The following is a 24111-nucleotide window of genomic DNA, read 5'->3' as shown; positions in this document are numbered from 1 at the left end:
CACCTTGGGCTCTGCACAGCCTTACACACTGCTTCAACTACAGCTAGCTCTCAGATTTATTTATTTTTAGTGTTTTTTAAAAATCACCCACATGGTACCATCACTTTGGAAGATACGCAAGGTTTCAAAATCTTGAGCTAAATTGAGAACCCAAGGAACAGAGCTGTGATCGAAACCAGTTGCACAACCTCACACGCTGAAATAACATTATTTCCAGAAAGCGTCTCTTCTCTTTCCCTGCTTTCAGAGCTCCTTTGCCTGAACCATGCACACTATTGCTAATTTATTCCACTCTCCCAATTCACGTCCTTTCTGTATTCTCCCTTACACCAAGTGCAGCAAGTTGTAAACCTGTGTTACGTTACAGCCAGGTTGAACTGGCTACTAGGTGACACCAGCAAGTCGGTGCTGCTGCAACAGGAATTACGTTCTGCCCTTGCAGCACTGGAATTCCTGACTACACGCACAGCAGGACAGGAACTGAGTTCCCAAACCCATGGTATCACCAGATCACTTCTCTCGTATTTTGCTTTTGTAGCACTATAAGGAGACCGGTACAGGAACGTCCGTATTTGTTCACCTTCTTCCCTCCTCGAATTTCAGTAGTTCTGACCAGCACTGTAGCTACGTACCTATCAAAGTTACCTACAGCCCCACTGCACCACCAGCTATCTCTACCAGCCTTTGAAGCTCTCCATTTCTTATCACGGGAGAAAGGTACAGAGAGGAGCAATGTGATTGATTCCCTGGGAACACTGATGTTTGTCTACCTGCCCTCCTGTATTTGTAATCACAGTCCCAGCTGAGAAGGGCGTGTTTTCCCAACACTGTCCATCAGGATCTCTGTAGCTCAGCCCTGCTCAACGTTTGAGAGAAAATTTAACTAATTTCATAAATGTTAGCTTCAAAAAAATATATATTTTATTATTCATATCAAGTGTCAATTGAGAAACCAGAAATTAACCAAACTGAAGAAATTCAATTGAAGATCCCCATATGCATTAAGAATTTGGGCTTTCAAATTTCCTTCCTTATATTCATTTAGTGACTCAATCAAGAGCAAGTCTGTCCACTTAAAATTACAGTAATTTAACCAAAAAATGCTTTAGTCTAAACTGAGGAAGTCTTCTACTTAATCCACTTAGAGCGCACAATCCTAGTTTAATACCAGCAGAAAATGATTACAGCTTTTAAGCAGTAAACATTTTTATTGTAAAGTGATAGCATAACTGAAACGTATCCGTGCTCTCAAGCACGTTGTTAAAATGTTATCCAACAACTTAAATGATGTAATAAAATCCTGAAACAAGCCCGTGCCATTCTGGGGACCCCAGTCTTTCTGAGCACCGGGTGGGAGCTGCCCAATACAGAGAATGCTCGTTTCAGCATGGATAAATACATCACACCTCGATAAACCACCTGAGAGGTTCACATTCAAGAAAGCTAATCCACATAGCTCTTCTGTGGAGAAGTAAAATCTTGAGGTAGCATGAGATCTCCAGGGATATTTGCTTGCTCTTCCATGAGCTTGCAGCATTAGCCATCTTTGTTTTATTAGCTAATAAAACCTCTTGCCAGGCTTGGAAAATTCCAATCGTGGAGGACAATCAATTTTATGTGAGACTGAAGTGGATAGAAGAATCAATTTAAATTTACTATGGAAAAGTACTGATTCTGTTCGTTTATACCAAGGCAAGAGGAGCCTCTAGAAGGTCTGCACGCATTCTGAGAGAAAACAAAAAATGCAATTAATGGAGAGAAGGAAGTTCAGAAATTAACTCCATCAGTCACACCGGCGCAGTATTGAGCACAGGCAGTGCTTCTCAGCTCATGGAGAGGCAAAATGAAAGTGTCACCATAATTTACATTTTTTGTCAGGACAAGAGGCAATGGGCACAAACTGGAACACTGGAGGTTCCCTCCAAACATCAGGAAACACTTTTTTTTTAATCATTATTAACTGTGAGGTGACTGACACTGGCACAGGGAACCCGGAGAGGTCGTGGGTGGGGTCTCCTCCTTGGGGATCTCCAAAAGCCACCTGGACATGGTCCTGGGCAACCCGCTCTGGGTGGCCCTGCTTGAGCCATTCTGTGACACCAAAATAACTTGTAGCTGGCGTGTTTTTAAGCACATACCCTAACAGCAACATACAGAATTAGGGTTACTTGTGTGTTCCATAAAGGATACGAAGAGCCATGGACCACCACGGATGTGAATGAGAACCACGTAGAGGCCTCAAGCCTCTGGCTGGAAAGAGCTGGAGGGATCCTCGTGCCATGCACCTTTTGGCCTATCTGTGGCTCTCCAGTTCTGAAACGCGGCCCCATTAATCCCCCAAAACCTGCCTTTTTGTAACCTTTTAAGACATTTTGGACATCCTTTTAAGTCCAGAGAAGTTCGAAACATCATTTTTTGGCGTCCACCACCTTTCGGTCACCCCAGAGCTTCTGCTGCCAGGAGAACACGCCTTTTTTCGAGCAGAAATTAATAGACCCGCCTGCCACACGCAGCGAGGGGCAGCGCAGGCAGGCCACCACACCCCAGCTGCCACGAAGCTGCCTCCAGGAGAGGAAGCCGAGGAGCAGCGCCGACAACCGAGGCCTCCAGGACACCCTGCTCCTTGCGAGCCTCACCCCCCCCCCCCCCCAAAAAAAAAAAACAAACACACAAAAATCACGCATTTTGCGAGTCCCGGCCGAGCACCGCCGGCTCGCAGCCGCTGCTCCTTGACCCCGGGCCCGCCGGCGGCTGGAGGAAGCGAGGGAGCCTTCCTCCCCCCCGCACCCTTCCTCCTCCTCCTCCTCGCCCTCCCCACACCCTTCCTCCTCCTCCTCCCACGCCTCACGGAGCCGGGGGGCAGCCGCGGGGCCGCTCCGTGCGGCCGGGCCCCGGGAGGGGACCTGGGGCCGGGGCAGGGGCCGGCGGCGCCTCGCCCCCTCCCGCTACCCGGGCAGCCAAAGGGGGAAGGGAGAGGGGGAAGGGCCGCGGGGAGGACACCCAGCGGCGGCCCCTGCGAGCTCCGGCGGCCCCTCGGAGCCGGGGCAGCTCGGGCCGGGGGGGCTGAGGGCTCGGGGGGCGCCGCCCGCCGCTACCTTCTCCTCATCCGAGAGCTGCTCCTCCAGGTCCGCCATCTTCCCGTCCGCCTCCCGCAGCGCCCCCGCGCGGCCTGCGCATGCGCGCGGCGGGGGCGGGCTCATGGCGGCGGGGCGGGGGCGCTGAGGGGGGCGGAGGGGACGGGGGGGGTTCCATGGCCGGCGCCTCTCCGCCCCGTCTCCTTCATCCCCCGGGGGTCGGGAGCCGCTGTTTGGTTATGGGGAGGGGGTGTTGGGGTTGTGGGGTACAAATGGCTGGGTCTTGTCTCGTCTTGGGCGGAGGAGTGATTTAAAAATGAGTCATCTGGGGGTGATGAGGGAGGGGAGCACCTGTGGGTGGTAGGAGGATGGGCTGAGGGAGCCGGGGCTGGGCAGCCTGGGGAGGAGGAGGCTGAGGGGGCACCGTCAGTGTGTGCGGGTGGCTGAGGGGAGGGTGTCAACAGCGTGAGACTGTCTCCTTTCAGTTGTGCCCAGTGAGAAGCAACAAGCACAAACTGTATCCAGTGAAAAGCAACAGGCACAAACCGAAGCCCAGGAGGTTCTGGCTCAATATGAGGGGGCACTTCTTCGCTGTGAGGGTGGCAGAGCACTGGGACAGGTTGCCCAGAGAGGCTGTGGAGTCTCCTCTGGAGATAATCCAAACCCACCTGGGTGCCACCCTGCACAACATGCTCTAGGTGATCCTGCTCAGCAGGGGGGTTGGACTACCTGATCTCCACAGGTCCCTTCCAACCTCGGCCATTCAGTGATTCTGTGAAAAAAAAGGCGCTGCAAATTGGGATGGACCAAAAGTAACAACAGATGGGCTTCGGTAGGGAGATGATTTGACCAGATGTCCTTGGAGGTCTTTTCCAGCCTTCGTGATTCCATGATCCCCTGGGCGATGTGCCTGCTGCAGCTGGGGGTGGCAGAGCTACGAATTTGGGTGGGGGCAGAATTTTCAGCAGAATTTTTTTGGAAAGCCATGGAATTTGATGGAAGAAAGCTCAGAAAGTTCAGTTTAATGCCACCAGCGAGGACAAAATGGATGGTGTGAAAGGTTTGGTACTGCAGAAGGCTATGTAGAAAAGGTATGCAGTCAACCAAAGGGAACAGGAAAATAATTAGATCGGAATTTCTTAAGAATAAGAAAACCTGAGTATCTTCCAGCTGCATAGAATTGCAGGCACGTAGAGGGGTGTTTTAGATAACTGCTTTTAGGAACTACTTGGAAGAAGACGTGGTAGAAGTTGAGAGGAAAACTGCAACAGAGGAAAGATAACATTAGCAAAGCACCAAATGTTTGAGCCAGTGAAATTCTGTCTTCATCTGACAGTGAACGAGAACAGAAGCCCAGGAGAATGGTGAAAGAACAAGGCTATGTGCACTGGTACCAGTGGGAATGCTTCCTCATCTCCTGTCAGACACAGCTCAGAATGGAGTCCTCCTCAGTGATTTCCTTCTAACAGGGACTGCCAAGCTATTATTCAAGGGTCAGATAGCAAGTAAGGGGCTTTGTTTTCTTCCAGGAGAAAAGTCAGACTGGGAAAAACATCAGGAGAAGATGCTTTGACAATGCACAATCCATTCTAGCAGCAGGGAAGAAATGGCAGACTCCAGTTTGTAGAACTTGAAAAGCTGTAGAGGCTGAAAAAAGAAACCAAAGGCCAAGGAGAATCAGATGATCTTTTTGAGATATCCTTCCTCTTCCTCAATTAAAATTAGAAAAGTGATAGTGTTAGCCAAGTATGGTGTTTGGGTTTTGTGGAACACTGGGATAAAGGCTGAACAAAATTGGGTGTCTATAGGCTCCGTCTTATTAATAGGGATGCCAGTTTCCTGGGTGATGTGTCAGGGCAATTTCCTGCCCTGACAGCAAGGGTATCTGAAGTAATAACGTGAATGTCCTCACACCACATTCTGAAAAATGACAACCCTGAAGCACTATGAGATAAATCCAAACATTACATTATTTGTAAGGGGTACATCTTCCAGTTTACTGTGTTATTATGGTAGAAAACTAAAATAAGTAAGACAATTTGGAGCTTGAGAAAAATGACATGATTAGTACTGCTACGTTAGTCAGTTAGTCTTGTGACTAGGATGTTGGAATTGATGGTTAGGCCTTGTTCCTCAGAACTGGAAAGGTAAAAGGGTGAGTATGTTATACCAGAGAGGGCATTAACTGTTACAAAGTTGGAGTTTTGGAAGAATAAGATGATTATTTATAATATAAAGTTGTTACTCATTAAACCATGGACCACTCAATCTTGTTAAGAGAATAAAGTGAACTTCTTAAGGGTCTATTCCTAATGTATGGGAAGACTAAAGCTTCAATCATTACTTCAAAGTGAAGGAATTATGGTGGAAGAATTATACATCCAGTGATAACTCTTTGATAAAATCTTAAAAATGTGGTTTCTTAGTGTCAACCACAGTGTATTTCACCCAAGCTATGATGGACAAATAAAAGCTGATCATTGACTGGAAAATTCACAGATGTCAAGATAAATATAAGTCAATCACAATTAGTGGTATGAATGTAGTCAGCTTCTAGCCAAAGGATCTTGTTACGCTCTAAGGTTCATCCACGTCTGGCGTTCTTGCATGAGTGGCCATACACAATGATTAATGCTGCCATATGTGGTATAGCAAAATATTCCCAATATGTGTAGAATTTGATAAGGCTATCATTCTAGATGTCCTAACAGGACTGTTGCATAGAAATTAAAGAAGGTGATACTGGACAAGAAGTTGTTGCAAGTCAAATGGAAAATTACAATGCCACTGAAAATCAATATATAAACCAAGAATGAAAATGAAAAAGTCAATATAATGAATGTAGAAGTTGGACAACTTGACTGATTTGAGAAATTGGAAGAGAGATTTAAAAATACCTGTAGCCATGGACAACATTTTATTCATGTAATGGACAGCATTTTATTTATGTCAGGAACAAAATAAAGGACAAACAAACCTAATATTTGAGAAGGCCATTGCTAGAGGCAAAGCAGTGAAGTGTAGGGCAGGAAAGGTATATCTCAAGGTATTTTTGTTTGGGAGAATCTTATGTGTGTTATTTGGAGTCAATAACTAAAGTTAATGGTCTGTAGCAGGGGAAAGCATTGCACGACATTCAGCTTCATGCAACTGGAATTCGTAATTTCCACCCAGGAGTCTTAAGAGTGACTAGCTGAGAAGGTCTGTGTTGATTTTTAACAAACCTTGGGACTTGCCAACTACTCAGATATTACCAAGGAAATTGCTTTATTTAAAATGTAAAAAGAGAAAGTAGATCTAGGCAGATAAACATGAACAATTTTCTCATTAGATGCTATATCTAGCTGTTGGTTTTACCATGTTTACACAAGGTTTTTATTGAAATTGCTGAAATTTGCCACAGTGAGATGAATGATTCAGAGGACCATGTAGTCATCATAGATATTAGTGGGAGCCTGCATACAAGCCTAGCAGGTGTTTTACTGTGACCTTAGGACTTAATGGGAAATGAATAATCAGAATAAAGTGGAAATAAGTACTGCTCTTGCCTTATGACTCAGTGTTTTGGAATGGTTGTGTGTCTTTTCAGGAAGAATATGGACATTTCAGAGGGAATTTAAAGGAGAACTAAAAATAATTCTGAAGATGCAGAACAAATGTCAGGATGGTAGTCTTAAGGATGCCAAGATTAAGAAGTGGTTTAGGAAATATCTCCTCAGTGAGTGACTGCGGTATAAAGCAGTGATACCTGCATTAGTTTGCAATTTATCTGCATCTTATCTGAAGTCATACATCTTTTCCTACTGATTGAATTTCAGCAAAGCCAATTCTGCCAGTAGCTCTTCTTAGGCTATGAAGTTAATGAACATTAGCTTTCTGCTGTGCCAGTGTCTCTACACATTGATCAAGGATTAATTTGCATTACAGTTACATACGGACCAGTAAAACATCCTAGTGCTAACTAGTTAACCCATGTTTTTGTCAATGTTTGGTTCACTACATAAGCTCACTGTGGGCTACCAGCTCTGTCTGATGAGCAGTGTATTTTACTAATGCAAGAGAGGAAGACAAATTAATCTAAAATAAAATAATATAAAATTAAAAGCAGCTATTAAGTTCTATTTAATCTAATCAGACATGACAGAGCTACCAATCAAGTACCTTGCTAATTTGCTGTACTGCTTCTGCCATTTCATTTGGTGCTGACTCTGTAGGGCCCTCAGCCTTTACTTGGAACAGGGAGGAAGAGCGAGGAAGAGCACGGCAGTCTGTGTGTGGTCTCTGGGCTGTCAAAATGGCTTGAGACTGACAGGTTCTGTGCTAGAGCAATCCTGAAGAAGTGTGCTCAGTGCCTACTTGTTTAATCTGGAGGATATTTTCTGGTCAAGGTGGACTCGGCCTTGTGCTCCCAGCAGTGGGCCAGGAGCGGGACCAGGCCAGGGAAGAGAGCTTTGTCCCTGCTGCCTGCCCCCTTCCATGGGAAGCAGCTCCCTGCATCCTGATGCCTCTTGATATAAATCCTCACATTCCTTTGGGGTGGTGGGAGGCTTACTCTGATCCCTGAAGTTGCCAAATACGTATCAGGTATCAAGGCCCTGGGAGCTGCCTGCCAAATTCTGTCCATATTTTGGGACATGTTTGGTGTTTGCAGAACTCCCAATTCACTCTCTACAGAACATTAACAGTGGAAGCAAATAGTTGTTGTCTGGAAAAGGCAAATATTAAATCCTTACAAGAGTGAAGGGAAGAAAGCTATGACAGGAAAAAAGCTGTTACCAAGAGCAACTGTAGAGCAAACTTTAGGCTGAGCTTCCTTCTTAGACAACACAGCCTTTTAGGCCACAACAGGCATTGCAGAGAATGGCTCAGTAGCCCTTCACCTTCTGTGGCAGTCCCATTTCTGTTGATACCCTAGTGAATTTACTGTCCTTTGGTTTCTTTGCTCAGGAAGTTCATGGTCTTCCCTCTTTCTATGATGTTTTTAAGATTGTCAAAACACTCTGTTTCACAGCCATAATACTTATACTACAGTTCAATTAATTTTGCATCATATTCTATGTTAATGACTATACATGTCATAATTATTTGGATGACAGACTTAATCTTTAGAGTGGATTTTATTGGTCAGTTTTAGGGGCTGATATTACCATTGCACTCAGATCTCATCCACGCTTCTTCTGTGACTTCCTACTCTGCTTCTATTCTTGGGAGCTTTCTCGGCTTCTTTCTCCACCCCGCCCCTCCGGGGATAGGCAGCTGTATATCTTGCCTTATGCAATTCAATTTCACAGTCTTGCATTTGCCTTTCTTTTGCCATGTGTCCATGTTTTAGAAATTAGATACCCATGTTGTTTCTTAGCTTTCTCTTAGAGGTCAGTAGTTTTCTTCACTGGTTGCAACAAGACAGTTCTCCCATAAACTGAGGCGGATAGAAGCAAAGAGACTCATTCAGAGTGGGCTTATGTATCTGCGATACAGAATTTATATTCAGGGATAGGAGCGCACAAAGGTAGGGTGAAAAAGAGCAGATGTTGAGAGTTTAGAATGAAGGTAACCAAAGGAAGGATATATAGTTATGTCTTTGTTAGCTGCTGCTTCTGCTTCAGCAGAGATAAGGAGGCTGCAGGTCTTTGAAGGCAGGCTCAGCAGGCAACAATGGCAGCAGCATCTGCAAAGAGCTGAAGGCAACAAAAAGATGATAAGGATGAAGTGCTGCATGCTAAAATATCTACTTTTGGTTCTAGACAGTCCCAAGCTATCTTTTGGAAGGAGCAATACTTACATAATCCAAATTATGTACAGATTTTCAGAGGTGCCAAAATATTTCATGCTCTACAGATTCCGAAGCCTGTAATCTTCACATATGGGGTATGTGTCTGTAGGTTTCTCCTGACATGTTTGTTATCTTTGCTATTTTAGTATGTTAAAAGCTACAGTGTTAGCTTTTAAAATCTTGTCTCTACTTGCCCACTTTTATTCTTCACCTGCCCTTTGACTGCTCAAGTGTGTTGTTTGATAAAGGTGACAGACTTGCAAAAAGCACATCCAAAATTCTCTGATGACAAGAATCCTCATTTCCTGCTGAAGAGTAGAAATGGAGCACTGCTGAGCACAGAAGATTATTGGCTGCTTATAAGAAATATTTTGTTACAGAATATCTTCTCTCAATGCTAATTTATTTAATTACGATGCAATATAAGGAGCTACAGTGAAGTAAAATGGCATACTAAAAGTATTCTTAAAGTTAGTGGTGCTTGATGGTCTGTCAGGACCAATCAATTTTAGCAGTTAAAATTACAGCAAGAAAATTTTCAGGAAAAATGAGCAAAATTGGCAGCTTTTTTATTTATTTATTTTTTCCTAGCATTGTTTGCAGTGTCTGTGGAAAACCTTGCTAACTTAAACACTAGTCTGTGCTACAGTGTTAAATGTTTTTTAATAAATTATATCATAATAATGATATAGCCACGTGCTTTGACAGAGTTTTGGAAAGAAGAATGTTAGCATGTGTATTTTACAGCCTGTTTTTCAAAGATACGTACATTGTACACTGTGTACAGTTATATGTACAGCTAGAGGGTTTTGAGAAGAACATTGACAAACTGCAAAAGGTTCAAACAATAATCAGGAACTGGAAAATGTGAGCAATTCAACCTGGTTAGTTTATCAGAAAAAAAAAAAAGAAAAAAAAAGCAAAAAAAAAAAAAAGCTTAAATATTTGTGGGTTTTATGAAATCAGAAAGTTGTTAATAGGATATTTTGGTACAGTAGACCAAAACGTGACCAGAAGTTAAACCAGGGCAGATTCAGACTACAAATAAACATAGATTTTAGTTGTCAGGGCAGTTGTTTATTGGGACAATTTAACCCAGACAGCAGCCCTGGCACTACCAATTTTAAAGCAGTGATTGAACGTTTTTCTAAAAGATGTATTCTGCAGTTCAGTGAGGAATTAAAGAGCCAATGACCTGTGTTGCAATAGATGGTAGTAAGGAATCCCCCGTGATGCTGTAGGGCATGATTCCATTAAACATTTTGCAGGTTTTCCTGCTCAGCAACTGATGGGCAGAAACTCCAGTGAGAATGGAAGTGGCTCCGTGAGCGAGCTGAAGGAGAGAGAACACAGCTGGAGCACAATGAACTCAATTCAGCAAGGATGGGGTGCAGAAGGGAGTGAAGGGAAAGCAGCAGGGAAATTCCTGAGGTTGGAACGGGTATGAATGAACCAGGGAAAACTGGGGCCAGATGGAAGGTCTGTGAATATGAGAGCTTTTAAAATGGGATTATTTGGAGAGTATTTTCAGTGCTTAGCTTGTAAACATCTGAGTCTGAGCTGTTGACCCTGGACTCCCATTACATCAATGGGGAGAAATAAGCACTCCAAGGGTGAGTTTCATCTGACCTAGTTAAGATGTCTGTTTTAGGATAAGATTATTGGCTGTAATGAAGTGGCTAGTTGCGATCCAGCTGTCTAAATATCAGATCCCTGTGTTATGACAGCCAAATCCCCTTTCAGCGTTAAAAGATCAAAGGGCAGGAAGGTGATGGACCAAGGAAGGGGGACACGGGTTGAGGGAAAAACACAATGGACAGCTGAAGTTACAAAGCTAATGGAAGGGAGAAAGGATGACACTTGAATTCAACATTGCTTTGTGCTCCCCAGCGAGCTCATACTTAGGCAGGTAAATCCCCTGCTTTTCCATGGAGGACTTTGTACCAAAAGGGCTGTATTTCTGTATTGTCTCTAGTGTAACTCCTACGCGGACATCATAAATGCTGTATCAGTAGCTATGGATAATACAGAGGAAGATCTGTATTAGCATTAGCAACGGGCAAGGACAGATGGGGGGTTAGGAGGTGGGAGAATCAAAGTATAAGGGTTTCTGCATCCCATAATGGCTGAAGGGGGCCTTTTAGGTGATTGTGCGCATAAAGATCTCTCTGAGACCTCTCAGACCTGAATTGGTCTAACTCCTCTTTGGTGTACAGCATTTGTTTGCCTTTGCTCTCTACCAGGAAGGTTGAACAGAGAAGAGAGGACCAGGAGAAAGCAGCAATTGTATTAGGTCAAAGGAAATAAAGGTGAGGAAAGCAACAGAGCTGGAGCATTGCTCTCCCCAGCCGTTAACTTCTTATGGGACTAGAGCAGCCAAGAGTTTTTGAAGAGCTCCATGAGAAAGCACACAAATTCTTTTCCTTCCCTCTCACTGAGCCTGGTTCCTGTTTATATTTTTAGTTATTCCCTTCTGAAAAAGAAAAGTGTAGTTTTCTAGCTGGATTTATTTATAAGGGGACATTGTTTGGCGATTTTATTTTTCAACAGGAAATGGCAAATGTGCTGATTTGTATAATGTAGTTGAGATTCACTGGAGGAGTCCAAATTCCTTTTTCTTTTGCTCTCTATGGAAGTGAATTTCTTGTGAAGATAAAATCTCAGTAAAGATAAACCATACAAGCAGATGTGACTGAAGGGCTGAAAATATCTGTGCCTACCTAGAGAGAAATGGCTCAGAAGCAATGTTACTTCATGCTGCACAATGGCATGGGGCCTTAATTTTTGATTTTATGTCACGTATGAGAAGAAACAGCATAAAGAGGTGGTAGAATTTTGAAGTAAAGAAAAGTAATTGTATTTTTAGTAGTTTGGCCCCTGAATGATTCCTGAAATTAGTACTTGCCTATACTTGCTCCCGACCTCAGTAGAAGTTCTGAATGCTAAAACTTCTGGAAATCAGGACAGTGTCCAAATGTTGATGTGGGAACGTGACTTCAGTCGTTTGCTTTGATAACAGAGTTTGTAATCTCAGAAGTAGCTTGCGATTCTGATTCACTCATTTTGAGATGCCATTATGCTTCCAATAAGAGACATCATTCAACCACTGGTGACAACAGGTGTCTCTACAGGACACCCTCAGTTGCAGAGACATAGTCATTATTAGAAAAGATAACCCTTTCGTTTCAGGGTTAGTAACTTCTTAGTTGGACAAGAACATTTCTGACTCAGGATAGAACAGTGTTAATATTTTGAAAATCACATTTTTGTTGTTTTAGTGTTTGCTGTCTTCCAGAAGCTGCTTTAGATAGTTAGTGTGTGTGCAAATAGGATGAGGCCTGCACTGACACTGGATGAGCAGGGGAAGGCTGTAACACCCTCATCTCTCCAGGTGACTAATGGCTGAATGAACTGCTAGCAGAAAATGCAGCCAACACGCAGTCCAGTTCAGAGTAGCTTCAGGTGAGTGTCTGCTGCCCAGCTGGCTCTTTCCACACTTCACGCACTATTGCATGTTACCAACTGACTGGACTTGTGAAATGTAAAGGGCCCATTTCTACTATATTTAAAAATCAGGCATTTCTTCTGATAGTGAAGATAGGTCTGATGTGAACCAGGATTGCAGTAGGTTGCAGTGAGGATCCCACAAAAGGCGCAGAGATCCCAACAAAGAAGGTCTGTCTGGTTACAAATCACAGCAGCTCAGATCAGCCTTCTTTTCTTTGTTTCAGTATGAACTTCCCAATAAATGGGATCTGAGGTTTGTCAAAGTCTGTAACATTCAGCCTTGCAGGAAAACAAATTCTGAAAGACAAAAAAAAAAAAAAAAAAAAAAAAAGTGTCAACCTCATGTTTTATATAGCTCCTAGCACCGGGCATCTGCTCACTTTCTTTCAAAGTACATACACTGTGGAAAGGCAGACCATCAAATAAAGACATAGATTTCATCTCATCTAGTAAAAAGTACATTTGATATAAGAACTTGATACAAAAATGTATTTTATAAGTGAGATGCATCTACCACGAGAAGGGTTTGCACTCTGATACTGTTAGAGTAGAACCTGTCTGCTAACATAAGTGATTCTTTGCAGTGTCTTGTCAGTTACCCCAGTCACTTAAAAAAAGAAGACTCCTTAAAACCTATTGCTACGTTGTATATTGACAAAATCACATCATTCTATTAACATATTTTTCTTTCTCTGCACTGTTTTTTGGAAGACAGAGGGTGGTGTAAATTGCCTATAGTGGTCATGTAAACGCTTCCCCACAGAACTCACCTGGGGCCCTAGAGCACAAGATCTGCTTACTTGGGACATCTGTCATCTGTTTATCTGTACACAGGGATGCCATGAAACAACCTCGTGTGTAAAAGCAACTCTGAGGATGTTATCTTACCATTCTCCTTTACCCAAAGTACTCTTACACATGGCTATAATAAAGACATTGTTCTCAATTTTCTGGTGCTCTGGAAATTAGGAGGTCTCTGTATGACCACAAAAGAGCCAGGATTTCACCCACTTGCATTCTGAAATTGATGATGGCCGTGGGCCATTTGGGGTAAGAGGAGACACCAGAAATCAAGGGAGGAGGTAACAGACAAATGGGGAATGTGTGTGCAGATGGGAATGCAAGTTTTATGCCTGTACATTGTCTCAAGTTAACATTCATCTTGTTTGACCTCAGAAAACAATCTCTTATTTTGAGGCCTCAATCTTATACTGAATTGAGTTGTCTAATGCTACACAGGTCTACTGCAAAGAGCAGAATTAATATTGCAAGCATGACAAAGCTCAATGTGGGAATTACCATCCTTGTATTTCATATTTGTTTTATACTCCTCTGTAAGTGGCTTCCTAGGCTATGTATTGACAGCTCTTTATTCAACAGATTACACGGAAGAAAACTCCCCCAGAGGATTTCCAACATTGATTCTGTCTATGGCAAAAAGAATTTGTTAAGTTAATAATTCTGTCTGTTCTGGAGAAGTTTGTAAAAGGGAGAAAAAATATGTTTTGTTTTGTTTTGTTTTGTTTTTTTTTTCAGTAAATTGGGATATAGTTAGTCCCATTTTCCCTGTATCTAAACATGGATGAAAGACGACTGACAGAAGCCTAGTGCAAAACCAGAAGAAATGCATCCCACTGTCACGCCCCCACAGACATAATCTTTTGGTTAAAGAGGACAACTCAGAACAAAAGTAACACACAGATTAAACATTACATTATACTGTTTTCATTTCTTCCTGTTCAAGGAACACATAGAGGAGTAAAACATTACACTTAATCTGAGAAAAAAAAATGCTGCAATTTTCTTCTTTCTGGCCCTCCAACAAGCAATTTATGTGAACTAATTGGGAATGGAAAATATTAAAACCAGAACTGTATTTTGGTAGTAATTAGTAACTCACTAAGGAATTTCGATATCTAGATGAACTATTTTGAACCAAAGAAAATACATTTGATTCTGGAAAGAGAACAAACTTGTGTTCCACATGTGTGTTAACCAGTTTTCTAATTTTCAGAGATTGCAGTTACTATTTCTGTGCCTGCTCTAACTCCTGTTGCTGCAGTTATAATGATATCCCTGACTGGTACAGATCATTAGTCTGAAAGAAAGCCTCATATACTTTCTCTCCAGATGGTAAGCTCAGGCTCCTGCAATCTGTGGAAAGTTAGTGCAAATACAGAGCTCTACTTCCTTCCTCAGCAGAAGATTGTGAACTTCTGTTTTAAGTCTCTCATGTTGAATCAGGATATACAGCAAGAAAAAAGAATAGTCTTATCCCTGTTGTGATCACTAGGATGAGATGACAAAGACATACTAACAGAGGTGGGATATCTGAAGATTTAAGGTAATATCATCTAGCATGACAGAGAGGAGTCTCTATTCTGAATATTCTTTTTCAAATTTTTGTGGCCCTCGCATCAAAAGTCATTTTTAGAGAAAAAAGAGAACAGCAAGGAGCCTCTACAGATGTTGAAAGTGCAACACAGGAGAAGACAAAGAGCTTTCTTGAAAATTTAGTACGGACAGGTTGGATGTGAGTCTTCCATAACCTATGAAAACACAGAAGGAATGATAATAGCCGGAGGGGATGAGACGTGGATGGACTGCTGCTCCATAGGTGGCTTGCTGACATGGTGGTATGAAAAGCTATTTCTGCACCTAGCTGGATGTATTTGCAGACCTGCCGTAGCCGAGTCCAGCTTCATCATGTGTCCCAGCACAGTGCTGGATGCTGGTTTTTGGCCAATCCCTTGTGTAGCTCGTGATGTTTGGACCTATATTTATTCATTTCTGGCAGTTTTTAGCTCTGCATCGCTGCTTATTTATTCCTTGGCCTTATGTTCCTTTTAGTCACAACCTTTTCTTTCTTTGCTCTGAGTCATGTTAGGTTGCTGCTGCCACCATTGTTGCCTGCCTCGTGTGCAGGGACTTTCCAGCCGGCCAGGAAAGAAAGAAAAGAAAAAGGAAAGGAATGGGAAAGTGGGAAGGTGAGGAGGAGAGGGCAACAGATCTCATGCCGTTTTCTTTCTTTTAAGCATGTCAGCCCTTACAGTTTCGGGGCAATACAGCTTGCCTTTGACTGTGGGCTGCATTCCAGGGAAGGATTTTTCAAACGGGCTGTTAGCAAATCCTCTGTCAAGCCATAAAAATCTGTTCCAGCCTTCTCAACTTGGCAAGGCTGGGATTTTGTAGCGTGTGTGCACTGGAGGGCCTGGTAGGGTCCCCTGCTGGTGGCCAGCCCTGCAATGGGGCTGCTGCTGCCTGCCTTGGGCTCCAGGTGGAAGGGAGAGGGTAAAATGGGCCAGGTCTGTGGCAGCCCTGGAGGGTTTTGTTTTAATGTTAACACGTATGGGAATTTCTGTTAGCCGAGAGAAGCAAAACAAAAGGAAAAGCAAAACAAATAGTGAAGCTGCTGCAGTGGGTGTGGGTGGAGCAGTTCCCCTAGTGTCAGGGGAGGAACTGATGAGGAAGACAGAGAGGAATTTCAGTCCTGAGTAAACTGCAAAATCTCCGGGATGCCTGCCTGACGTTGGTGCTGCCGACATCTGTGCCCCGGTGTCATCCGAGACGTGCCTGACGCTGGCTGGTATGGGTTAGGGATTAGTGACACCAGGCTAGGGGTGCAAAACCCCGCAGTGAAATACAACTCCTCGGGGTAGAAAGGAGGCCGAGGCAATTGGCACGGAGATCATAATCTTTCTTTTCCTGCTGCAGGATATACGGTCTTTATTTTAGGCTCTCTTTTGTAGTATAAGGCGATCCATGTAGGAGCTGACAATGGGCGTACGTTAAGCTAGCTCAGAGTGCCAAGTACAATGCCAGATGCACTGAGAGGTCTCTGCAGAGTTTTGGGAAGAGGAAGCCAAGCCAGGGTTCAGAGTTCCTGAAAGGGAGCAGTTTCTAATAATAGGAGACATTGAACCAGCCAGAGAAATGGTGTGGCTTAAATGAAGCCTAAAATCAGGTGACAAAATTTGAGAGCAGGTCCCTGAAATTGCCACTTCTGTGAGGACTCCTCTCAGGGGCTCCGATCTAGGTAAACGGATTTAGAAGCAAGTCCTCCACACCGTGTCAGTGACACACGGACAAAACCCAAAGAGTTAGTGCCTTACATTTTTCTGATATAAAACAATTAGTCTTCATTAGCAAGGGGTATATTTAGCAGATCCTAAGCAGACGCTGCAGCAGAAAATAAAATGGTGCTTTCTTTTTCTGCTTTCAGTCTTTGCTCATTGGTATGTACACATACATGTCTAATAAAAGATCGTGAAGGATATCCAGAGATTCTTATCCAATCTATTTCAGCGTATTACAGAGATACCATCTAAAGACAACACAGACACGTTCCAGTGAATTTATTTCCAAGCGCAGCGGCCTAGACGCCTGAGAACTATTGCCAATGTGAAACTTGTATTTATTTCAGTTAATTCTCAGCAACAGTGCTGATCAAATAGATTTAGCTTTCGAGTTTTATTAATTACCAAAATGTAAATATGATGTTAGATTTCCTTCGTCTGGAAGCCGTGTATTCTCCAGTGGCAAGCCTTGGGACTTCAGGCACATTGAGCGCGATAGTGATTTATCAGCCCTATTTAGTTAGCATCGGGAAACACGAAATAAGAAATGATCTGTGTGAAATAAGGACTGATCTTTATGAGCAGGGCGATGCACTAGATGGCACTGTTGGTTTGAGTTTTACCACGGCCACCTTCTTCTGGGGAACTTGTCTTAATTAGCTTCCTTTTGAAAACAAACACGCTGTTTCAACAGAGGGTCAGTGTACATTGTTCTGGGCTGCTGCTTTTATGTTTATAGTCATGTAATCAATATGTTGTAAGGGTAATTAATTTTTAACTTCAAGCCAGTTGTAGATCAAATGCCAGTAGAGTTGCTGGGTGGAGACAGTTTAATTTCTTTTGAAGCAGTGATACTGATTAGCTGCAAAGGGTTCGCAGCGAGTTGCCAGAGATCCAGAAGACCTTCTGCTTTGAAACTCTGGTGTTAACTTTAAAGTATCATTATTGCTCTGATACAGATTAATGAGTTGTGGCGTAATTCTGATAAAGTTCCTCTCGTGTACTCACTATATTTTGTCCTGTCAATTCCTGTTTCAAAGCAGCTCTATTTGCTTTGACTATTCTGTTTCTATCAAAGGCATGGCACAAAGTTAACACTAAACTGATTAAACTCACTTTCTGCTTTTCATCTCTTTTCTCTTGTTATCTGCCTTCCAGGGACTCTAGAGGGCCCATGGCTAAGGATGAGATTGTGACCCTCCGTACAACAGGGTACAGGATCCCACAAGAGGCTGGGGTATTCTTCAGTCTCTATCAGCCACGCATGTGAGTCGCACTGCCAGGCTGCTTTCCTGGCCTCACTTCTTCTTCCCCTTTCCCTTCCCTGTTGTCCAGCCATCTCTCATGATCCATACTTCGAGATATTTGCTGCCCCTACTGCCAGTGCTTTCAGCCATCCCCTTGATGCCTCCTTGTCTGTGAGCTGACCTGTCTTGATCATATTTTCATCCCTTCTCGCTCTTTCATCTTCTTCCTTGCCTCTGTTCTTCAACAGTCAAACAGATTAGAGTCTCAACACTCAGCTCTCCATCTTCTGTCATATTACTTTAATATCTTCTTCCTGCTCCTTTTTTTTTTTTAACAATCAATAAACGGGCTGTTTTCATGGATAGGCTATTGATCACTTCTCCAGTTGTCTGGATTCTTTCTGATCTAGGGTCTGTGTTTTCCATTACATTAAAATTTCACTAGAGGCTTTGGCTATCCATTCTCAGGGAAGTCTCAGGGCCTCTCTGCTCTCCTCATCTTCCTTGATCTCTTGGCCGACTTTTGAGACTTTGATCATTTAATTGGATCTCATGCCAAGTAAAACCACAAGCACTGGTTTAATCCGAAATTAAACTTTTGTTTAGTCTAACATTAAAATATAAGGTCAATTTCAAAACAAAAAATATTTCACTTTCTCTGAAAAAAATCCAACCTTTCATACTTCTGGGCTCAAACTATTAATTGAATTCAGTCTGGACTGAACAACAATTTCGGTCCTTTTGAGTCATACTTTTGAGTAAATCAGACCAGTTAATGGGACTGTGTTACTGAGCTGAGCTGCAAATGTCTCTAATTTCTGCTGGAGCCAAGAATAGCCCTTGGTATAGATGGGTATGGCCATCAGCTATTGAGACTTGTCACATTTTTAACCTTTTCAGGAAGACAAAACATCATAAGTCAGATAATGATCAGCAGAGTTTAGGATCCAACTATTACATTTTTTTGTAACAGATGACTCTTGTGGCTGTTAGAGGCAAGACTGCAGCTATTGCAGCAGACCGTTCTGTAGACTGTAATCTACATTTGTTTGCAAAATATTAGATAAAGATCATGAAATTTATTCTGGTTTTGAGACAAACTAGAGATGGATATTTGCAGCATACTGAAAGATTGAAAACCCAATTATTACAACCACAAGAACTGAAAAGAAAAATCCATGCTGTCTTTCTGCCTGCCTGTTCTGCAGGAAGCATTTTTCCATGCCCTTAGTCACAGTGCTCCAGAGAAGGGTTGCAATGAGCAGTTGCCAAAATTGGCTGTTTGGGTGCGACAGCAGCGTGTAGCAGTGTATTTACAGTAGAGGGAGCTGATGTTCAATGAGTGCATGCATGAGTATTCACTGCAGTATCAGTCTGCAAGCACTACAGAAGAAATATTTCACCATTCTGGGGGGATGCTTCTGCATCCCTCACCCACTGGGTCCTGTCACAGCTGAGCTCTCCAGCAGCGTGAGTGGCCTCAGGGAGCAATTGTTTGAAAAGGTCTTCTTCTGGGGCCAAGGGACATCTTCCCATGTCAGGTGTGACATGAGGGAGACTGGACGTAGTGTGTAAGTAATATTGCAAGCACTGAGCCTCAGCACACCTCCTACCAAAGGCTGATGTTTCCACCTTTCTAAATATAACTTCCTGCTACACCGCAGACAGCATCTCCTTTGTATTCCTAGCTTCCCCATGCTTCCTGCCCTTGGCCTGGGCTCTGTCTGACACATCTCACAAATGAGTGCTCAAGAAATTCTTTGATTTACAGCCCTCTTTTTACAAGCCAGAGATCTCTAGTTCCCTGAAACTGGCTGGTTGAATTACGCAAGTTATTCAAAGATAATTAAAAGAGAGACACAGCATGTGTGAAACAACAAAATACGCATGCACTCAAAAATATGGAGAGTTATAATTCCTCTTAGTGAGTTCCTTTGGATAATGCAGGCTAATGGGCTGAAGGACTGGGGCTGCAGCTACGTGAGCTCCTGCCCCTGGCTTTGCCATCACTCTCTTTGGAGAAAGCTGTCCTCCTGGTGAGGCAGCTTTCCTGTCTGCCACAGTTTAACTAAGGTAAGCACAAAGGAATTACTCGGGGAAGGGACATTGTTCCGAGACAAACATAAGATATATACTTTGAAAAATAAAGGACTCAGAAGATTACCGTCCCATCTGACTTGTATAACCAGAAAGATCCCCAAACAAGTTAATTATTTGCCTGGTTAACACCTATTGCCATATTTCTCAATCTGCATGTGTTTGTGGACAAAACTTCCAAGCAAGCCAAGTGCTGTAGTGCCTTGATTGTCCAGACAACTTGGATTATCTCACTGATGGGTTCCCTCAGCCATGAGCAGCGGAGCAGCCAACCTAATCACTCTGTAAAGCAGTGAGAAGTTTTGAGAGTACCGAGTTTGTCCCTGGCACCACTCCTAAGAAATGTGGACAAACTGGGAAGATCTAACAAGATGAAAGTTAACGTGTTTAGAAAATACAACATATGAGTAAAAGTCAAAGAAAATCTTTTAGCTTAGAGAAGACTAAGATGGGACATTTTCAGTTAAAAGTTTTCTGTAAGTAAAATGACAGTTATTTGTTCGCTACCCGGACAGAGTTGGGGCAAACAAAAGGGGCGTAGGTCTTACTTGGCAGCAAGGAAGATCTGGAAAAGTCCAGGAGGACTTTAGCAATAACAAACACATAATGAAGCCTTGAAGTCCTTGTAGCTTGGGCAGTTTTAATTTTTTTTTATTTAAAGAAAACCTGCTAGACAAACATTTGGCAAGGCAGGTTAGGTGTGTTCATCATGTCTTGGTGGTGTGGGATGGACCTAATGATTTCCTGACATTTTCTCCAGCCTTATATGTCTGTTGGAGTCCTTTGAAATGTATTAATGAAGAGAAATGAAGAGAAATCTCTCCCCAGGCTTGGTAGTATTATTTATTATACTTAGTATAAATAATAATTTCCTTACAAAGGAAAGCTTGTATCTCCAAAACTGATTCTTTCTGCTCATTTTCTGGTCAGCTTTCCTCCTCGGTTCTTTATTGTAGCAGGAGAAATGATGATTAGCTGTTTAAGCAAAGGAGTACTTGATTAGAAGCATCAAAAAAGGAAATAAGGAGGCCTTTATGATGACATTTCTATTAGGGACTTCTCCCAATTGTATAGTGTTTCATAATCATGGGTAATATTGGTGTTTATTTCCTTAACCAGCCCTTCTCAGAGTGATTGATTTCTGAGCTGTACGCCGTTGTCCTTGTTACTGGATAATACCTTCATGTTGGACAATGTACTGATGTTATCCCAGATGATCACAGTGGTAGGATGGATTTGCCTCTTTAAACAGCCTCTTATCAGTTTTTCCTTGTCTTGAAATATAAATTATTGTAAACTGAGGGACATCTCCTGTATTCTCTAGCATGGCTTTGCTCTGTGAGAAGATGCATTATGTATTCAATCTGTATCTGAAGAAAACCCACTGCATAACATAAGCACCTCAAGTTTTGGATACCTTTCATGTACATGAGAAAACACAACACTGGCATTGCAGAACACAGATAAACCACAGCAGCAGTGCACCTCGTTCAGATATCCTATATCTGGCTGGCACAGCCACCTCTCAGCCATGCTTTACAACTAAATAGAAGTTCCCTGGAGACTCTATAAGTCTACCACTTCATACTTAGATAGCCAGGATTTGCAATACATCTGGGAAGTGAAAAAACATTGGGAAGCTTTTCAGATCTTGAAGGAACTGACCACTCCAAACAGATGGCTTCTTTCCAGAGAAAGCTCTTCCAGCTTTCAGAAATGCTGCTCATAAAATCTGACCTAGCTGTTAGGGTTAGCGATATTAAAGTTTTGTAGAAAATGGCATTGGAAACCTTAAGCAGTAAAATCCTTTGATCTCATTGTGGACTCTAATTCCTCTATTGCTATTGAATGTATGAATGTTGGATAAAATTTCAGTGTTCTCATTCAGGTAGTAAAGGAAGGGATTTTTTTTTTTTTTTTTTTTTTTTTTTAGTATTCACTGAAATGAGAACTTGATAGGCTGAACTCCATCAGAAAAAAAATGCTTATATATGTTGTATTTTATGAATGAATCTGTTTTATAATATCTGCTTGGCAGCCTAACGCATAAGTACGTTATGAAAAATACGATCTAAACCAAGCATTTCATTAAGGAAGGACATTTGTTAGTGGCTTTCTGTATGGGCTGTTAACCTTCATGGCCACCAATTTCCCTGCAATGAAGTTACTATTCTAACACCATTCCACATTTTATGCAGCAAAATATAGGACTACATAAATTTTAATGCAATGGTGGTAAGTACTATAGGGACTTTGGGAAAAGTTCTGTGTGAATAACAATTTGTTCAGCACAGAGGTAAGGATTTGTTTGTATTGATCATCACCATTCAGCCATTATTTTCCTGTTCAGGGTTGTCTGCGGTACGTAATATTGGGTGGATATTTGTACATGGAACCTCCATATTGTGATGCCTTCTGGTATTGTAAAGATACAAGACAAAAAAGAGGATGAGATACTTGGTAGATCAGTTCTGGTGAATGAAAGAACCCTCAACTACTGCAGAGAATTCAGTAGTTTCTGCCGGATAACATAAAATGAGTTTGCCTGGACTCTTTCCCAACCATTTCAGTTTTGATAAGAAACAAAACCTATTTCAAGATGCCCAGAACAGCTGATGGAAGACAATTCCATTCCTTTATCCAAGTAAACCGGCAGATTTATTCTGAAGGATTACTCTCTTAAAGATATGACAAGCATAGAATTAAGCATATTTTAAAACAATTTACTTTGTAAGTTTTTGATGGTCTTAGAAAAACCCTGCTGCTATAAATTAATGTTGAGATACCTAGCGAATACATTTTATACTTTTGCGTGTTACAGCCATACAAATATATTTCCAGGATATTATGGGGTAAACTAAATATTCACAAAAACAAGTAGAAATATGCTTCTCAAAGAGGTGAGTTTGTTTTCATCATTTCAGTGAAATGATTGAATGCTCCTGGAGTCTGCGTGGGCCTGACAAACCCTTTTCCTCTTCCCATTGGATTCAGAGCTGATGTTCAAAGTTCTGGCAACAGCTGGAAGTGTTTGGTGCTTCAGAGGTGTACGGAGGACACAGGCAGTACAGTTCTGGGACATTTGTACAGTTATTGAGCTGTTGACCTCCCAGGGAAATACTTCTAAAGCTGTTACGACTGTTGTGGCCAGGTGGCAGCTATGGTGCATAGGCAAGGCTGGCAATTTGATAGAAAAGCTAATTTCAGGAGATATGTTTCCAGTAGCTGACAATGAATGAAGAAGCTATTCAGATAATTACACTTCTCTACAAAATGCAAAAGTTACATGGTTAGAGTGTGTTTAACTTTCTGAAGCTGCTTGTCCATCCTGTAGCTGTAACCTCTCTACGTGTAAGAAAACCACTAGCATATGTTTGGGTTGGATGTGACTCATTCCTTGTTATGTCCCGTTTGCTGACTAGGGTATACATGTTTTCAAATTATTGCATGTGTTTGCCTCAAGTATCGCACCATATCTATATTTATGAGTTCCACCAGGCTGCAGCTCAGCTGTCTTTCTCAAATAGTTTTTTTTTTTTTTTTTTTTTTTTGTGTGAGCCACAAAAAAGATAGAGAGTATAGCACCCATGTCTGAAGTCCTTTTTTTTCCTCACTAATTGAAGTCCAAACTGTATTTTTAGTGTTTCTTTTCTTTCTTTCTTTTTTTTTTTTTTTCAAACTTATGAAGTATGCCAACAGCCCCAGTGAGCTGCGAACTCGTGGCAGCTGAGGCGTCCATGTTTGGTCATGCACCCTAAAGATTTTGGCAGGGACACTTCTTACATTGTGAAGGAGGACATTCAGCTGTCATCTACACCAGAGAGGGGATCAACGTGTGCTTGGTGATTAGAAATCTGGCAAGTATTAATACACAGCATTTGTAGAAACCCATGGGGCCTCCAAAGCCCAAGCAAGGATGACTTTTCTGTTAAATTGTCATAATGGATGTGAGAAGACGTCCTGCAGACTCTGACAAACCTCCTAATGGCACCAGGCTGTGGCAAAGTATTTACTACCAAGAAAGAAAAGCACAAGAAAACGAGGTTAAATAAGTCACCCTTCTTTAGTGCCTCCCAAGAAAGAAAAGAACAAGAAAATTGGGTAAATACGTCACCCTTCTTCTGTGTTCTAGCATGGGTTGTACAAACAAAACCCTATCAAGTCTGATAGTCTACAGTTTCTGGCTATATTTACTTAAATCCCTAAATACATCCCTGCTCCTTTGTTGAGTCCCATGAGGCTCCTGGTCCAGGCCAGTCTGCTGCCCAGAGGCTTTCTGTGCTAATTTCAGACCCAGGAAGGATGGGATGACGTGACAGAAGGAGGAAAAAAACCTG

At 42.3% G+C, this 24111-nt stretch overlaps 1 protein-coding gene across 1 annotated transcript in view; it reads right to left on the bottom strand.

Moving 5' to 3' along the window:
• The window catches only part of CAPZA2 (capping actin protein of muscle Z-line subunit alpha 2), a 30432-nt gene extending 27256 nt beyond the window's left edge, over positions 1 to 3176 (bottom strand). Inside the window, exon 1 of the mRNA XM_082771683.1 lies at positions 3096 to 3176. Coding sequence (XP_082627809.1) covers positions 3096 to 3134 — 39 coding nt within the window. The 5' untranslated portion in view covers positions 3135 to 3176. The remainder of the gene's footprint in view (positions 1 to 3095) is intronic.
• Between the last annotated feature and the right edge of the window lie 20935 nt (positions 3177 to 24111).

This window comes from Aythya marila (assembly GCF_965140915.1).
Source record: "Aythya marila genome assembly, chromosome: 1".
NCBI classification, from domain to species: domain Eukaryota; kingdom Metazoa; phylum Chordata; class Aves; order Anseriformes; family Anatidae; genus Aythya; species Aythya marila.
The sequence above is the reverse complement of the archived record's forward strand: the minus strand, read 5'-3'. Positions and strand labels throughout refer to the sequence as shown.